Source organism: Exophiala bonariae (genome assembly GCF_035927105.1).
Source record: "Exophiala bonariae strain CCFEE 5792 chromosome Unknown scaffold_3, whole genome shotgun sequence".
Lineage (NCBI taxonomy): Eukaryota > Fungi > Ascomycota > Eurotiomycetes > Chaetothyriales > Herpotrichiellaceae > Exophiala > Exophiala bonariae.
In genome coordinates, this window is record NW_027042478.1 from 727,478 (window position 1) to 745,312 (window position 17,835).

Genomic DNA, 17,835 nt, shown 5'->3' on the forward strand with positions numbered 1-17,835 from the left:
AGTGAGCCAGCATGACAATCTGCTTTGCCACGTCTCTGATAGCTACCAATAAGGTGATGCGTAGTCAGTCGTGCATATTAGAGTTAACCGGTGAGAGTTTCCGGATTCCAAGCCAGTAGGAAGTCAGGCGATAAAATCAACATTTGATGATTGTGATGGAAGGTCTTTAAGAGCCAGAATACTGTGATGAAGAAGAGGAAGGAAGAAGGCTTTAAGTGTTTGGGAGAGGTCAAAACAAATGCCTGGCTTGCGCCTTGCTGGTGCCTGAGGCAAATGGCCAAGCATTGAGTCACAAAAGGGGCCGAAAATGAAATGTGACGATTAGGCAAAGTCGATGTGACAATCTACATGTTCAATGAAAGCGGCTCTTCTACACGTGGCGAATGCGAGTCAGTCCGCTTGAGCTACTCGTGGCTTACCTTTATCCGAGATCAAGACACGGCACGATAAAAAATTTGATGTAGTGTGGCAGATGTCACATTGAACAAGAGCTAGTATACAGCAGGTCGTTTTAGTTATGCCTCGTCATATTATGCAGACGCAGTGCTCATGATCTCCTACGAACTTCATCATAAACGACTCAGTGTTTTCCATGTGTTCGAGAGACTGCATTCTCAGTCATGTTGAAGCATAATCAAGGACGACGTCTTTCCGGAACCCCTTTGACCAGCCCACCAATGGTAACAGACATGAAGACAATAGGAAAACCCCCAACTAATTCAATACCATCATAGCGAGACCGCGTTGCAGTCGAATGAGGCAAGATGAGTTGTTTAACCGGAGTCCTCATCATCTTCTTGGGCCTATACGTAGTTAGTCCTGAAGAAAATGGTGGATTGTTGCTAATGGGGACTCACATTGTACTTGGCCTTCTCATCTTCATATCGCTTCTTGTCAGTCGCGGCCTTCTTCTCATAGGGCTCTCGCTGTTTCTCGCTGAGGGCCTTCCATCTGTCACCGAGAACCTTGCCGACCTGACCGAAGCTGATGCCGGGGTTCTCCTCACGAACATTCTCACGTTGTTCGTTGGCGAAGAACATGTAAGCGGAAAGACCGCGCTTGGGAGCATTGGGGTCTTTAGAACATTAGCCAAGCAGAACGTAAGTGTGATGGAATAATAGCACCAACCCTTCTTCTTCTTCTCAGCACCACGTCCCTTAGACTTGGAGGTCTTTGCGCTGGCTTTAGGCATGTTGAAGTGTTGTAAGTGGAATATGAGAATTCAAGGGTTCTGGAATATTTCTTGACTGCGTGATGGTCAGTTCGCTGATCATCTGGCATGCGCTGAGAGGAGAGTAGAAATCTTTCAGAACAAGGGGTAAAATGATCGTAACGTAGGATGGGAGATGGATGACAGCTGCGCGATTGCAAAGAAGCTGGCGGGCAGCAGCAAATGGTAGGTGATGATGGCGTAGTGCAAGCAAGCAGAGGTTGGAAAGTAGGCTGGAGTCTCGCGCCTTGAGAGCAAAACGCGTTGTTTGACGCGTCAATGCATTGCAGCCATGGGCAACAACTTACCAGCGATGCGAAAACGCGTCGAGTCAAAGAAATTGAGGTGGTTGAAGACTGGGTGGTGGTGATTAGCTAGAGTCAATGGCGCAGTGAAGGTGACGGCGACGATGAGGTCGGATGGAGCAGCAATCACAGTGGAAAGATGAGTACGTGAGCATTTTGAACGGGAGTTTTGACGGGAAAGAAATGCGCAAGTGATGTGAGGGTGCAGGTGGTGAAGTGGAAAATTCAAGTGGACGAAGATATTGATAGTGGAATAGTACTTACTATGTGGATGAGTAGAGAGCGCAGAGCAGGCGAGAGTACCAGTGCAGAGGAGTAGCAGTAGGGAGTCGGGTACAGCAAAGTTGTGTGAGGGAATTGGGAGTAGGAGGGAGAGGGCGACACTGGGAGGAGAGCAGCAGCTTTTGGGTGCGGCGGGCCAAACTCCCTGTGAATTCTGTGATCTCAGCCCGGCAACTCTGCACTGACTACGAGTGATCTGATCTCCTCACGCCTAAATCAAAGGGGCCATGTCTGACGTGGATATTGGTGGTGGCATCACCGTGGTCACTGGTGGTCTTTTGTCATTCCATTTCAATCTCCTCTCCAAAAGCCTGCTCCCATCACCACACATACAAACACGCGCACCATTGGCCCTGCAGCTGGCTTGTTATTGCTCTAGCACCCACCTTGATTTCCTAGCAACTGCACGGAGGACGGATCGCTGTTACCCATCCCAGTTACCAAGTCCTCCCTTCCCTTCCTTTCCCCCTCTGCTTCCTGCCATTCTCCCACCTATCTTTCCAAGTTTGCCGTTGCACTCTCATTTCGCTGGCATAACAAGCTGTTCCTCAAGCTCTGAGGAGTACTCGTAGCTACCGATTCTTGAATTCATGATTGCGCTGGTTCTTTGCACCATCTGTATTGTACGAGTACCTGCCTCGGTCTACGTACCTGCCTAGGTATACGTGTCTACATAGTAATATGAACTCACAGGCGCACTTTTGTCACACGTACCTTGCTCTCTGACCACCTAACTCTGCGAGTGTTTCTATCACCCCTTTCTCACCCTAGATTTAGACTCTCGTGTCTCCTCTTCCACCACCAGAGGTGCTACCTTCATCTGACATTGGCTGCCACCCTCCAAGCGACGTGCGCTTCTTCGAACTATCAGGCCAACCAAAGAACTCTTTCTCCAGTTGCCGTCTCCACCACAGCAGTGCAGATGCATGAAAGACTCCGTGTACTGTACTTGAAGTTTGTCATCACATGTAAATATTCTTTGTTAGGATTATCGCATTGCCATTTTGTGCTTTTGCTTCCCCCAACAACCTCTCTGGCGCTGCTTTCAAGGTATTCGCAGTTCTGGAAATCCGTCCGCTGCATCATACAGTTAACTGCTGGAAGTGCAATTGTTATGTCATCCTTCTCCTTGCTCTGCAGTCCTAGCACCATTTTGTATGACGTCAAAGAGGGCAGAAGAGGTGTACCCTTTCCCGTAACTTTCAGCCTGCATGACTACCTAGGTACCTATACCAGGAAACTTCGTGTGAGCAGTCTCCATCCATGTTCATGTCCAACTGCTTGGGGAACGAGTGCTCGTCGTAGCTCCCGGCGCGGGTCTTCTTCCCCGACTACGGGCGTCAATGGCAAGCGTTCAACCAACGAAGTCTCAATAAATAGCACCTGACAACGGCGGTAGGCCTAGTTCTCAGCCTCTCCAATTCCAGCCACTGGAACCTTGACATTTCCGAGACGCCTCGGTTGGGAGTGCTAAAGCAGCGTGCCCTTCAGATCAGAAAACGAAATTCTGCATAACATGGGACGATGCGGATATTATCTCTTTCTGTCACCCCTTCCAAGGTTGCCAAGTGCAGCTGCTGGCTGGTTTCAGCTGGTTTCATGCAGCGTTTAAAATACCCCGCACCCCTTGGAGGATGTTGGAGTTCTCGACTTGAGTAGTCGTCCATCCCTCGGGCGGTGTGAAATTCTGCCGGTCTTACTTTCCAACATCTTGTATGAAGTCCGACTGTCACGCAGTCCCTTAAATGAAGTTTACACCCCCAATCCCCATCTTTCTATCAAAAGATACACGTGCTAACTCACTCACTAAGCCACAGCCACAGACCAAACACGGTATCCTCTAGGGCTGGCGAGTAGTCGACCAGAGGCAGGCTCGCATGGCTGCCTGTGGCTTAGCTGTACTCTGCGGTTTGTGTTCGGGGGGCGGCGTGATGAGCAATATGGGCTCTGTCCCGTTACAATCTTCCTAATTGGGGTTCTTCAACCCAGAGGACTCTGCCAATGATAACGCTGGGCATTCCATGCGGCCATGCAAGACCAAATGAGACGACGAGGTCCACGGGCCACTGGTGATCAATTGAGGATGGCTGGATAATTTGCAAGGCGCGAAACAAGTGGTGTTCATGTACTCGAGTCGAGCAATCCTGCACGCGAAGAGGAAAAGAAGCACGAGCCAGCGGCCGCGAAGCAAAATTAAGCTTTTGGATGGGAGTCCTTGATATATATCGAGTCTACAAATCTGCTGCATCCTTCTAACAGAGTTTCAGCGAATAAGCATGCCTGAATCTGTTATATCAGTTAGCATATTTGAGCGGTATCCGTAGTTCTTGCACCGACACGACACGATGCATCCAACACATACCTACTTGTATCTCCTGTCCCGTCATGGACCCGTTCTTGGCAGTTGCAACGAACGCATTGGCGCAGTCTTCCAGATCGGTCTAGAGTAGAAGGCTGCGTTAGAAGTTTACGCAACAAGAAGAGAGCTCTCGAAAACATGCTCTTTGGACCCCGGACTCACGACTCGTTTTAAAGTGGCTCGGTCCGCCATTACTTGTTGCTGCTCGTTGGTAAATTGTTGGCCCTGGATGGCAGCGATGGTGATCAGTTTTCATGTCCATACGCCAACAAGGACTTGGTACGTACCCATTCAGTAAGCAGCAGGCCCGGTAAAATTGCGTTTACTCTGATCTTAGGTCCTTGTGTGACAGCCAAAGCTTTCATGAGGTGCAAGCCTGGATACGCCGGTCAGTCGTTAGATACCTACTATGCACTCGATATATGATCATTAATTCGTTGTTCTTACCTGCTGCTTTGGTCACAGAGTACGGTAGTGAGCTACCAGAAGGAGAGACGGCCTGATGTCCAATATCAATCACAGGTTGCGATGCGACAGCAGGGTGTATGTGATAATACATACCGCAAGTGAGGAAGTGATCAGGAAGACTCCGCCTTCCTCATTTCCGTTGAAGGTCGGCGCTGCTTCCCGAAGGAGATGGAGATTTCCCTTGACATTGACCGCCCAGCACTATGCCATACCACATGTCAAGGCCAAAGTCGACGGTGTGTATCAGAAAAGAGAGCGGTGACTGGGGACACACCTTATCCCAGTCTGCTTCTGTCATGGCGTGCAGGTTGCCGAATGCTGTGAATTTGGTCCACCCGGCATTCGAAACAATAACATCTAACCCGCCCAGAGCCTCTATGGTCCTCCGAACCATATTCACGCAGTCATCATGCACGCCGACATCCTGTTGCAGTTAGTCAGCACTTGTCTGTATCTATCGAACGTTATGCCCGTCGCAACTTCTCGAATGAGAGCATACTTACACCTTGCACGACAAAAGTCTGGACATGAAAATCGTCTTGGATCGATCGCGCTGTCTTCTCTGCCCTCTCCAAACTGGAGATGTAATTGATGGCCACGTTACATTCTTCCGCAGCTAGCTTGCGTGCGACGAGCGCACCAAGTCCCCTACCGAGGTGAGTGCACTGTCAATTTTCGGACCTACGATTTCAGAACACCAGGCACCGTGTAAACCATACCTGGAACCTCCAGTTACCAGGACATTCCTGCCCTTGAGATTATAAGGCATTCTGTGGGGCCTTTCCAGGTGTTTAGGATGGAGCTTGTGCGCCTTTTCCTCTCGACTTCAAGATAGCATTCCATGATAAAATAGTCTCTTCTACCGAAGCGACAAGGTTGGAGACCGTCCCGGACATCTCATGTCAATCCTGTACGACTGGGACTTGTCCAGAATACTGGGCGAGGCTAGTGTTTGAATTACTTGGTAGGAGAACTTCGGCACGGGGGCGGGGTGTCGTCATGAATCTATGGCGCTGCGAACCCGACCTTGATCGTGATGGACGTGGCGGTCATTGTAATGTTGGGTAAATGTGTCTTAGGGGAATACGAGCGCATTGGACAGCTGATTCTGCCAGGCACACCGATCATTTTGACCAGTATCCGGAGTTCCTCTGCTATATGAGCGATTTCAAAGCAGCATTTATCTGCGCTTCAGATTAGCCCTGGGCTGAGCTGTAATCCAGTGGCCGATTCGTTGTGGGAAATCGATCAGTTCTCACGGTCCCCACGGCGCACGTTGTGGAAGATCTGGAGCGCCTTGCCTTGGACATCTGAGATTGGCCAGACGGATGAGCTACACAGCACTCGGGAGCCTTCGTGAATCAGACGAGAAACACCGTCCACTCCTAAGATACTGCCCACGCCCGCCAAGCATGGTCGCATCCCAGCACCATCTTGCAGCCAAGAATCGTCAATCTGCGGGCCGCTAGGGTCATCGAGGCGGTATGTCGGCGCATTATTCACACCCTCGCCCAAGACGTTGGACCCAGCATTGTCACCAAATGCCCACAACGATAAGCAAGCTATTAGCATTGCACGACCTTCGTAGTAGCCATGCATTCTGGATTGCCGAATGGAACCAAAGAGTTGGCCAGCGTGCCATGCCACCTGTCTAGCATCTCTCTCATGCCGAAGAAACCATGTCTTCAGACGCTGTCGGCAATGCATGATGTCAACGCTGGTCACCCTATAACCCATATAGCAGAAAAGTTCACTCAGTGGCAATCGTATGGCAATGCCAACCGCATGACAATGATGCGCGAGCACCGACTCCAGCGATCTGTCGTGAGGAACCGCTTCGATTCTTGGACATAAGATCTGCAAGAATTCGAGACTTCTTTGAGCCACGGCCATAGGGATTTGACGGAGAACGGACTCGCCAGGATACTGCCTGGGATCTTCCATAGTAGCAAGATGAGCGCCGAGGCCAGACCTCGAGCTACGCCACACATCCATGGCGTCGCGGAAAATGCCCATCACAAGCATGAGAGTTGCATATACGCCCAGTGTCTGCCGGCACGTTCGAGTTTTGTAAAGCTGATGCAGTTCTTTTCGAATGTTTCCTGGAAGGTCTTTGTCTATCAAGTCACGTCAGCGAGTGTGCACTAGACGCAGCGGACAAATGTCAGCTTGCCATTCTGTCCCAAGATCTTGCGCCACGTCGGTGCTGTCATGGCGTTCCACAAACGCTCATTAGATGGCAGGCTGGTGCGCAGCAATTCCGTTGGGAGCAGAGGACGTTGATCAAGGAACAACATGTATTGGCTATCTATCAGCTGAAAGCAAAGTACTGTCAGACGGTGCCTCACGGCGTCAGCTACAGAGGTGACGATAACTCACCCAGATGGTATAAGCCAATCGGCGCAGTGTCTCCTGTCGCACCCAAGAGATCCATGCTGCCTGGTCGTTTGCCAGAGACTCCAAAGCTGTCGAAGGTCGCGCGGCCTCTTTGAAGCAGTTTACCTTTCGACATATTACATCGAGGACACTGCGTAACCCTTGTGCCGTTTCCACGAGTCGAAAGTCTTTTGAGAATTGCATACCTATCTGATTGAGCAATCCAACTTGAGCAAGCCATGGCTCACATGTCGACTTATACTCCTTTTCAACCTGTACACCAGTATCAGTCAAACCATCGTAGAGTACTTCGGGGGTTCGAGATTTGAGTGCTAAGTGCCAGAACACTTACAGTCAGGTCAAATGCTCTGCGGACAAGCTCTTGCAAGAGATCCGCACATTGGACAGCCTTTGCCACTCGGGAAAAGCGGCAGCCTATGGCAATAACAGCAAGCACCAACTGCCAAGGCTCGTTGGCTGGGTCAAATGTTCCTTGGTGGATCATGGGCAGGGTAGGATTGAAGCTCTCGAAAAAGAGCTGTGTGAAAGCATTACATGCTGATAGACAAGGAAATTGTCCAGTCGCGAATTGGGTAATGTGATTGTTAGTCGTATTTAGATCCCTGAACTGTGCCACAATGAAGTCATACGTCACCCTGTTTAACGTAGGAACGCGAGCTAGATTCTCGGGCTCCCACAGCTCTTCATCGTCGTGGGCAAGGTCCATAGGGAAGGCCCCCAAGAGGGGTGCATCAGATATCTTTTCGTGCAAGCCATGGTGATGCTGAGAGGTCTGCCCCGGAACACACTCGGCCCGTTGGTCAGCAGTATGGTAGAGTTGCTGTCGACTCTTGAATGCCTTGCGTACATAGCCTTCAAATTTCAGGGCCTGACCCTCCTGCGGATCCGGACTCGACCTGGTATCCAGAAATGTGTGTGGAGGAGGAGGGGACAGATCAATGTCCAGCTCGTCCGTGCTGGGATCCAATGTGATGTCATGCTCTGGCTCGCATTCGCTTGATGTGAGTGGGAAGCTGAAATCGGCAGACGTACCGTGATAAAGCGCAGCCAGGTCCAAGCCGTCATCCCAGAAACTGCTATCAGCTGCTGGAAAGCCAAAGGAAAACAATTCAGTCGACTGCAGCTCGAAAGCTGATGTGCCCGTGAGGACGTCACCGGATTGGAAGCCTGGTGACTGGGTGCTGGTCATCACACAAGCTTCAAAGGAAGTACCCTTGGTTCCTTGCCCACCCAAGGGCTGTGCATGGCTGGTCGCTGCCCAAGACTCATGAACTCTGTCTGTTGCGTTTTGAAACCCTGACAAGATTGTGTAGTCGGCCCGTACGTTGTCTTCCTCACTGGCGATAGGCTGTGTATCGATGGCGGGGCCCTCGTTCAGCCGAAGCCCGTCCAGATTGGATTTTTCGCCTACCGAAAGAATGGTTTCTGATGTATGCTGCCATTGTAGAAGGGGGTCGTCGTGTCCATCATTGGCTTGGCTGTCAGGGAAAGCCGTCTGCGCAGTAGTTGGGCTTTCAATAATTGCATAGCTGCACACGATTTGCTTTGCGCTGCACCTCTTACAAGGTGCAGCACCATCACATTTGAGCTTGCTTGTGGAACAGCGCAAACAGGCGCGTTTGACTCTTCGACCCGGATGGACGCGTCTGGTGTCAAGTTCTACGCTCTTCTCATGTACTGTCAGGTGCCGTTGCAACGTATCCCTGGAAGCGTGGTGAGGATGACTCGCTCTGGGGAATGGGAGATAATAAACACCCATGGACTCACCTTCTCGAAAAGGTCCTCTGGCACTTTGGGCAATTGTATGGTCTTTGACCAAGGTGAAGCAAGTTGTGTCTGGCCAGGTGTTCTGCTCGTTGGAAAGACGTGTTGCAACTTGCGCAATGATGAGTGGGCATGGTTCGTGGCGTGCACCATCGCAAGTGCACGGGTAGAAATGACTAAAAGGCAAAGAGTGCACAAGAAGAAAGTGCTACTGAGGCTCACATACGCATTTGGCCAGCTTGAAAACAACTAGAACGACCCCATGGGGCCCCAATAAGTTAGAAGTAACATTAGGGGGCTATTGTAAGCGGAGTTTCTCCAGGCTCCTCAGTTTTAATAAAGGATAATCGTGAGTCTTCTAGCTACCTAAGTTAGGCATGTGGGGACTTTAGGACCTTGCCGAGGTCACTGGTTCACCAAGCATACAAGAGGCTGCTGACTCTACCAATGAATACGCCCATAATGTTGCCGAGACCGTCGAGCCCCTAATAATATCCCTAAGGTAGCGTAGAACGATTGGGAGGGCATGCAACGGCCTGTGAAGCATAGCGATTATTCAACAAAAGCCCCCAATTACATGTTTGCATCTTTTCTGCGATGGTTCTCGGAGGTGTATCAAGGTGCCAGACCTGTCTGTGGCTACACTACGACCAGAACCAGGTCGCTCCAGTGCTATCATAACAATTGATGTGGACCATGTGTCTCTTAGCAAATCGCATTTCGTCTGATACCATATTTGTTTTTTGCGACAACACCCTTCAGCACGTCTCACAACAGCGGCATAAGTGCGGGCTCTACCTCGCAGCCTGTTCATCTTTCCGAATCATGCAACACCTTCCAGGTTCTTGGGGTGTGGTCTCAGAGTCGAGTTGGTATTTCTCGTCGTTCTTGGCTTGTTGTCTGTCGCTTCTCTTGTGACTTGGGACTGGGAAAGGAAGTGCACTTTCAGCCATATCCACGTATGGTTTTGGTTCCGACTACGATGAGAAGCCTGAATCCACCTGAACTTTGCCGGCGTCGGGCTCCCAATACTGGTCGTAGAGCATTGCTTTTTGCCTCCTTTGCCGAGCTTGTGGATGTTCGTATCGACTTCGATATCTGCGGGCTCGTTGCCATCATGGTCACTCAAGCTGATGAATAGAGATGAAGCCTGTCGTGATTTTTTGCTGTTCAAGGTCCCACATCGCACCAAAAAGCCTCTCAATCCCTGATGACCGATGACATTTCGGTGCTGTACCAATGTTCGTACGCACTAGGGATAGAAATTGATACTCTAGCGACTCTTTCAGGCCCAGAGACTAGGCCAGAGACTGGGGCCATCTGCACAACATTTCCAGCATGTAGAGCAAGCTGTCGCCGTGCCTGGGACAGGGATACCAAGGTCCAACCACATTCAGTTCAGAGCTTGCTGTGTTTCGGGTCGCAAGGTTTCCAGGAAAATAGCTGTGCTGTACCCCATTTCCCATTGTGACTGGTATGCCCCGTCCCTTTTCGAACTGCTTAGGTACACAAAGACGCCGGCACTATGTTGACTAGTATACGACATCAGCGCTCATTCTCGACCAGGTCCTGTGCAGGTATACCGGCCCCGAACCATGTTCTCGAGGGGCGTCTCAGCAGTTGGATGGCTACCCGCTCGGATGCGGCATGGTTCTGGATTGTATGTCTCCCCCGCCCCCTCTTCCGAGCCGAAAGACCAGCATTCCAGCCTTGTATCCGAAGCAACGAAGGTTTTGCGATAGGTCACATTACTACATCGCGCAGTACTGTCGCCAACTTGCGCGGTATAAAGAGAGTTTTAGTGTAAAATACCAGACTTCCGACGGCGGTACAATGCTGAGCCCTTGTACGAAGTTAAGCATGTCCTCCCGAATTGGACGACATCTTAAAAGAATTAATGCTCTGCTCTAGTCTGGGTGCGCAGATGAATACACGACGACGTTTCAACAGTGCAACCCTGCCAAGGAATCAGAGAGCAAAGCTGACCTTATGGCTCAACTACGTAAGTCTTCCCGTTCATGGTGTGACAGAATGGTGGAACTCTGGCATGACTTGAATTTATGACGTTGGAGCACTGACTATCGCATTAGCGGACTGGGATGATCTTCCTGAAGGTGTGTTCGGAAAGCAGCATCAGAAAACCCTCTTTTGGACCACCGCTGATATCTTCAATCAGTGAAAGGGATGCCCAAGGGCTGCACATGGGGTTTGTTCGACAAAAACGGGGTTAAGGATGTCTTTGGCACCCTTAACATTCTGACGAAAGACGTGGTGCAAGCCGCCTTTGCAGAAGCCAGGGACGGGATCTCAATCTCGCTGAAGTGAGTTTGGCTCGTCTTAGATATGTTCGTGACGCGGTATCTCATCAATCAATTCTGACCGATATAGCTGGCCACTCGGGGCCATCAAGACTCCTGGTTTCGCGCGCAAGCCATCAGAGCACAAGGTCCTCGCATTCTCCGAGTCTCCCTTTCCATGTCATGCATTTGACGACGAGGTTTCGTTCAATACACAGACTAGCAGCCAGTGGGACAGTCTGGGTTGGTACATCACTATGCGAAGTGTCTTCTGGTCCCCAATAGCTAACAAATATAGCTCATTATCTCCATCAGGCCACCCAACAGGCATACAACGGTGCCAAGGTCACCAAAGATGCGCTGGTTCAGGGTTTTGGAGATGAGGATAAGGAGCATCAATATCCAACCTTAAACCGTTAGTGCTGGTGCCCATCAGGACTACCCAATGCTTAACTTATTTAGACTGGCATGAAAGAGGTGGAGTAGTTGCTCGAGGGGTCTTGATTGACTACAAGGCCTATGCCGATACTCACGGGCTCAAGTATAATCTCTTCAACAACGACCAGATCAAGATCGAAGACATTGAGAAAATCGCCCAGCACCAAGGAGTCGAGTTTAAGCTCGGTGATATTCTTATCGTGCGATCTGGCTTCACCGAGGCCTTAGGTGCCATGACAGCAGAGCAACAGGACGAGGCAATGTCAGCCCATCGGGTGATAGGAGTGGAAGGAACTGAAAGCGCAGCTAAGTGGGTTTGGAACAAGCACTTCGCAGCAGTGGCGGGTGACATGATTGCTTTCGAGTGAGCTTGCCCCCATACCCTTCATGTAATCGCTCGATGACTCGGTCTGGCTCACAATTGCACCAGGAATTTGCCACCCATTGTAGATGGTAAGGAGGGCACGGTCAAAGACCTAGGTACGTATCATAGCCCCTCGTGGCCGCATATATTGCACATGTCGTTGGGGCTCGCACGCTGACTCCTTCGCTGCATAACAGTGCTCCACTCCTACCTGATTTCGCTGATGGGCATGTCCATTGGAGAGCTCTGGGATCTGAAGGCCTTGTCCGAGCACTGCGCAGAGGTAAAACGATACAGTTTCTTGTTGACATCCGTGCCGCTGAACCAACCGGGAGCTGTGGGGTCGCCACCCAATGTGCTTGCTATCTTCTAGGCACGAAGCATTGGTCTGTTGAGAACACCTGCGGTGCCATAGTCTTTTCGGTCTCACGACGACGATTGGTGTAGATATCAGTATAAAAACGACGTCACAAGCGACACCTTTGATTATAATCTAGCGACTCAGCATTCTGTAAGCTCGTAGTGGTGTTCATTCGAGGCCTTTGTAGCTAGCTACCATACCGTGGATGACCAGAACTAGAAGAATGGGCGCGTATAGCGTGTGGTAGAATTGGACCACCTGACCAGGGGCAGTATCAACCACCAGGTCAGCCGAGCTGCCGCATCCAGATTCCAGAAATTCGTCAAAGATACACGTCAAGCTACAAAACTGAACACTTCTTACGTGGTACAGTAATTATTTGTCAGGTGCTCGGAGATAAATCAAGCGGAAACATCACAATCACTGTCGTTACGGCGGGCAGGTGCAGTAGCCTACCGCGCTCTGGTGCCATTGTGTCCAGGGGTATCGGAGTACAAGGTGCTAGCAACATTGTCCGTCCACGTCGGATTTATCGCGTGCCGAGCGATCTTAAGCCCTAGGTTCTGAATTCGCAACGAGAAGACATTCAAAAGACGCTCAAGAGCGTCGCCATCTAGCAGTCTGAGCTCGGTCTAAGCCGGTTCGTGTTGGGCCGATTCATTTCACATAGAATCCGGAAAGCATACAAAAAGACGAGTTCCTTGTACAAGATTCAAAATGGCTTTGAGCACGAAGAGCGAAGGTGCTGTCGAAGCTCTGGTGAGGTATACTGGCGGGCTCGACTTCGCCGATTCAGAACAACTTGGGTCGGCTTTCACGAGTGATGCCATTCTCGATCTCACCAAATTCTCGAAGCTTGGTATGGAAATACCGATCCTTCAAGGCCGGGAAGCAATTGTTCAAACCTGCATGCAAACCGTCGGCATTCCTCTCGATACGACCCACTCCCTGAGCAATTTTCAATTCTTTCCTGGCGCAGATGATGATCAACTGAGGGTCAAATGTTACGCGGAAGCTCAACACTTCAGAAAGGGCCAAGGTCTGATGCAGACCGACAAAGACCACTACTGGAGCAAAAGCCTATATGTGGCCTTGTTGACCTGCGAAGCTGGAGTTTGGAGCATCAACCACCTGGTAATCGAACCAGTCTGGAGTATTGGGAACGTTGCTGTTCTGTCTGAGTTAGCTTCTGGGTCTTGACAAGAACTGATGCGGTCAATGCAAGTCTGTCTCATTGGTTCGATATAACTTCCGAGACGCATTTTTACAGTGGTGTGACGATAGCAAGCTTTCCTAGGGCGGCATAGCTTGCGTAGTGGGTTGCGACTACCATGTGTTATGTGATCCGAAAGCGCTGGGGAAGGAGTGTGTGTCTATGCTTTATGAGACGAGAACGGCTCACCTCCATCATATATAACACGCTCTAACAGTGCGCAGTCAACCTGGGATTCATTGTACATGTAGCTCATGTTTTCGGAGCCATGAGTGCAAGAGATCGACTACATAACTCACTGCCGAGCGACTTTGTGTGGTCATTAATGCCAATTGATACTCGAAGAGGACTGTCAATTGGCGCAAAATGGATAATTATGAATACTAATACCATTATAGATAACTTCGAATACTTAGTGCTATAGCACTGCACTCTCTAGACTCAATCGAGAACTCTGTGCTACTTTCGTCGCCGCAGGCAAGACCAAGGCTCATTCCCGAGACAGGGCGCAGAACTGCAGCTATGCTGGGGGCTCTCTGGTGTGATCGAGATGATAGAGGTAACTACTAAGTATATCGTAGGCCGGTCTAACAGCTCCAGACTATCTAGTGATTACTGGGAGCAGTATATACGAGCTCGTTTCTCCACCTAGGAAGATTGTGGTTGTTCCTCCGAAAATATCCTTAGGGCGATCAGTTTCAGAGGTATGCAAGAAAGGCCCTGAGCCCCTGGCCCCCTGCGCTGCCCATGCAAGCTCCGTCTCTGCATTCTGAGCAGGGCGTTCGAAGTCTTTGCCAGAAATCTGTAGAGCTAGGGTGAAACCTTTGGGCAGGATGATATGGGTGGGCAGCACCTCGATGTCCAGCTCGTAAGGCTTTCCCGGTTCTAGTGGCTGTTGCTCATCGTGCGCGAGAAATGGGCGATAGGGTAACGACTTCTGCATGTCAAGCTTCCGGTGAGATGCGCGTAACCACCCTTGTGATAGGGGTGTCCGCGGATCCAATGTTCCTTCAAAGTCGACTTCGCGACCATTGGGCGCATACGCCCGCAATGTCAGGAAGAGGTCCATATCAGAGGTAGAAGATGCCGCGAAAAGCTTTGCTGCCATTGGACCTGTAATCTCGAGTTCCTGTTCTAGTGGCGCTGAATGAAACACAAGTTCTCCCGTACTGGCGTTAAAATTGACACTTCCCTGCTTTCCAATAGACAACCAACTTAGTGTAGACGCTTGACGGTCGTCGGTACCTAGGAATATCTTGGTCCATTTTGTGTTGGGCAACGGCCACGAGGCTTCATGCCTAACGACAGTGAATTGGTCGTCAAATGGTCGTCTCTCTCTCAGTGTGACTGGAGGCGTGCTCTCCCACCCATTCTGCTCGCCTTTTAGAAAATAGTCAAAGAACCGTTTCTGTAGATCCATCCCTTGGTCAAGGTAGTACCACTCCTCATGACGCCCTGGATGACAGCTTAACCACTTATACTTACTGTTAGCGCTCATAAATGCCTCGAAGTTGCCGCGAGGATGTAAACCATGTCCAGCTAAATTGGCACAACTTAAGAATGGCACTTCAACCTTGTTCCATATTGCCGATCGCTGCCGATAATAGTCGTCATCTAGAGGTCGCTCGGATATATCCCGACCAGGGTCCGCACGGTTCTGATCTAGTTGCTCTTCGGTCAATATATCTGGACCGCTTGCTCGTTCACCCAACCATGGATCAATTATTGCTTCCGGATAACCGTGCTGTACGGATAAAACTTGATTTGCAAACCATCTCTCCATAAAGACATTACTTTGTATGCCTCCGTGACGACCAACATCACGGTACCAATCCGCGAAGCCTTCCCATGCGACCATCGCTTTCAGATGCGGCGGCTGTAGACTAGCGACTAGCCACTGGCTAGCAGCGTAGTATGAAATACCGCTGAGGCCAACACTGCCTGTGCACCACGATCGATCGGCAATCCATTCAATGCAGTTGTAGAAATCCTTCATCTCGCGTGGAGAGAAAATATCTAGATACCCTGGGGACCGACCGGTGCCCCGACTGTCTATGCGGAAGCAGGCGTACCCCCAGTGACACCATATCTCTGGGTCCGGGGTTTCCCACACCATATACTCTTTCGAGGAACCCGATAATAAGTTCCGGTGCTTCGACGTCATGAAGTTCCACTGAATCGAGTAACCCTCACGCCATGGTACTCCTTTACCATAAGGGCCACTTGTTACCAACACCGGACAAGGTTTTTCATCCGAGGACACAGGCCGAAAGATGTCGCCTCGAAGAACAATGCCATCGTCCATCGGAATGGCGACATCCCGTTCTATGATCAGTCTGTCGCCGTTTCCAGCATCTGTGGCCGAAATCATGGTGTCTGTAGTGTCGAATTTGGGATCACTGTGCCACAGATCACGCTGCATTAGAAGGCTTTTATACTTCTGACCGTTCTAGTGGCGGCTCCACATCAGAGCAACGTACATCAATGCCAGGATCTTCTCTTGAGCCGACAATGTCAGAATGCTAGTACGAGGTACAGGATATGATACATGAAGTTTTCAGGAGTGTCATGGCGCAGTTGCGTGGGATCTCCCACGAAGCATGGATGGGTCGGGTACGGGGAGGGGGTGGGGGCATCATCCGTATGCTGGCCCACATGCTTGGTTCGAATAATGTAAAATACAAGGTAAAAATTTGGAAACAGCAAACAGGTACGATACTTGCGAGTACGACTGTACGATATTTGGAGGCATCTCACGCAGGTTGCAGACTAATTGCCTTGCCGTTTACACGAGCGCTTCGAGGAGCTACAGAACTCGCAATGTTGGGCAAATCCACACATATATTGCGGGGAACCGAAGGTTAGAAGTGATCGGGTCGATCAGATCCACGAGCTCTCAGCATCCCGTCATGACAATCGAGTTCCATGAGCAACCACATCTCTACCGACAATCTCTTACTATATATCGATTCATCCGCATCAGAGTTGGCACTCGCTGGCCATTGGTGAAAATACGGCGAGACACACGATGCCTTCAAATAGAACTCACGAATCTTCAGGTCAGCGAAAAAGCCAACAGCCAGATATGCAACAGACTACCGCCGTCCATCTCGAGGAGTCTAAGGCCGCCACTCAAGATATCAATGAAGAAGACCTTGCTGCAGCACACACGTTCGTGGAAGTGAATACGACTCTAGCAAGTCAGATAATCCGGAAGACCGATATGCACCTTTTGCCCTTGTGCGTTGTCATCAACATCTTCAACTTTATTGACCGCAGCAATATTGGGAATGCTCGCCTGCTAGGCATGCAACACGATCTACAACTCTCTGGCAATAAGTACAATATTGCTGTTATGTGCATTTTCATAAGCGGGTCGGCTGTTGAAATTCCAGCAAATATCATCTGCAAGAAAATTGGCACCAAAGTCTGGTTGCCGATGATAGTGTTTACGTTTGGTCTTATCACTACATTAATGTCATTGACGCACACTGCAGAGGGTCTTTATATAGCAAGGTTCTTTCTTGGAATACCCGAAGGAGGCGTTTCACCTGCGATTATCTGGCTACTCTCTCAGTTGTAGGTTTCGTCCCCTTGATCGAGACTATCCTAGATATTGCTGACAAACGGTGCTAGCTATCGTCGTGCTGAGATGGGACTTCGAACAAGTATTTATATATCTGCTGCAGCATCTAGCGGAGCATTTGGCGGTCTCTTGGCCATAGGGCTAAGCAAGATTCCTCGATGGGGACTTATACATACGTGGAGAAATATATATTTCTTTGAGGTGAGTCGAGTAAATACGCCGTCAGAGCGCACTATGTGACTAATCTAAGATTAGGGACTAGTTTCTATCGCTATTGGTATTATAGCTTTTCGGGTTATACCTAATGGCCCAGACGATGCCAGATTCCTGAGTCAGGAAGAACGACAAACGGCTCTGAATCGTCTACAGGTCGATGCTGCTGGTACAAACGAAGGTGGTAAAACGAAATGGAAGCATATCAAGCAGGCCCTGACAAGCCCACACGTTCTCGGCAGCGGCTTAGGTCTACTTCTAGGGAAGTGAGTAGTCTAGAGATTGCGTATAGCGTGTGACTGACCCTTGCCAAGTATAGCACAAAACGCTTGTGCAGTCTTCATACCTACTATAATTCGAGGATTTGGATATACGCCTGAGACATCTCAACTCCTTTCGGTTGGTCCTTATGTATGTATACCTGCTACTCGTAGAGACATCCGATACTAAGTTATTTAGGTCGTGGCTTGTGGCCTATCGATATTAATCGGGTGGCTCTCGGACAAATATCGGACACGATCACTCGGAATCATCTGCTGTTGCCCCTTGTCAATTGCGGGCTTTCTGATGCTCGAATT

General features: G+C 50.0%; 7 protein-coding genes across 7 annotated transcripts; 3 read left to right on the top strand and 4 right to left on the bottom strand.

Annotated features, from left to right (window-relative positions):
* Window positions 1–773: 773 nt before the first annotated feature.
* NHP1 (High mobility group nhp1) lies at window positions 774–1,192 on the bottom strand (the record flags this gene model as incomplete). Its single annotated transcript, XM_064851331.1, has 3 exons — window positions 774–803; window positions 858–1,075; window positions 1,129–1,192. 3 exons carry the CDS (start codon window positions 1,190–1,192, stop codon window positions 774–776), a joined length of 312 nt encoding a protein of 103 aa, XP_064710334.1.
* Window positions 1,193–4,060: 2,868 nt separating this feature from the next.
* Window positions 4,061–5,393, bottom strand: LTR84_007780 (uncharacterized protein; the record flags this gene model as incomplete). The annotated part of the gene is made up of 9 exons (XM_064851332.1): window positions 4,061–4,083; window positions 4,160–4,238; window positions 4,319–4,381; window positions 4,444–4,532; window positions 4,604–4,655; window positions 4,718–4,825; window positions 4,899–5,048; window positions 5,128–5,272; window positions 5,344–5,393. The coding sequence occupies 9 exons, from the start codon at window positions 5,391–5,393 to the stop codon at window positions 4,061–4,063; spliced, it is 759 nt and encodes a 252-aa protein (XP_064710335.1).
* Window positions 5,394–5,872: 479 nt separating this feature from the next.
* LTR84_007781 (uncharacterized protein) lies at window positions 5,873–8,938 on the bottom strand (the record flags this gene model as incomplete). The annotated part of the gene is made up of 5 exons (XM_064851333.1): window positions 5,873–6,741; window positions 6,798–6,939; window positions 7,004–7,273; window positions 7,353–8,516; window positions 8,789–8,938. The coding sequence occupies 5 exons, from the start codon at window positions 8,936–8,938 to the stop codon at window positions 5,873–5,875; spliced, it is 2,595 nt and encodes an 864-aa protein (XP_064710336.1).
* A 1,836-nt stretch (window positions 8,939–10,774) lies between these two features.
* On the top strand, window positions 10,775–12,257 carry LTR84_007782 (uncharacterized protein; the record flags this gene model as incomplete). The annotated part of the gene is made up of 8 exons (XM_064851334.1): window positions 10,775–10,787; window positions 10,876–10,899; window positions 10,962–11,106; window positions 11,174–11,325; window positions 11,381–11,497; window positions 11,545–11,884; window positions 11,951–12,000; window positions 12,082–12,257. The coding sequence occupies 8 exons, from the start codon at window positions 10,775–10,777 to the stop codon at window positions 12,255–12,257; spliced, it is 1,017 nt and encodes a 338-aa protein (XP_064710337.1).
* Window positions 12,258–12,962: 705 nt separating this feature from the next.
* On the top strand, window positions 12,963–13,445 carry LTR84_007783 (uncharacterized protein; the record flags this gene model as incomplete). Its single annotated transcript, XM_064851335.1, has 1 exon — window positions 12,963–13,445. One exon carries the CDS (start codon window positions 12,963–12,965, stop codon window positions 13,443–13,445), a length of 483 nt encoding a protein of 160 aa, XP_064710338.1.
* Window positions 13,446–14,059: 614 nt separating this feature from the next.
* On the bottom strand, window positions 14,060–15,880 carry LTR84_007784 (uncharacterized protein; the record flags this gene model as incomplete). Its single annotated transcript, XM_064851336.1, has 1 exon — window positions 14,060–15,880. The coding sequence occupies one exon, from the start codon at window positions 15,878–15,880 to the stop codon at window positions 14,060–14,062; it is 1,821 nt and encodes a 606-aa protein (XP_064710339.1).
* Window positions 15,881–16,486: 606 nt separating this feature from the next.
* On the top strand, window positions 16,487–17,527 carry LTR84_007785 (uncharacterized protein; the record flags this gene model as incomplete). The annotated part of the gene is made up of 3 exons (XM_064851337.1): window positions 16,487–17,037; window positions 17,095–17,245; window positions 17,300–17,527. The coding sequence occupies 3 exons, from the start codon at window positions 16,487–16,489 to the stop codon at window positions 17,525–17,527; spliced, it is 930 nt and encodes a 309-aa protein (XP_064710340.1).
* Between the last annotated feature and the right edge of the window lie 308 nt (window positions 17,528–17,835).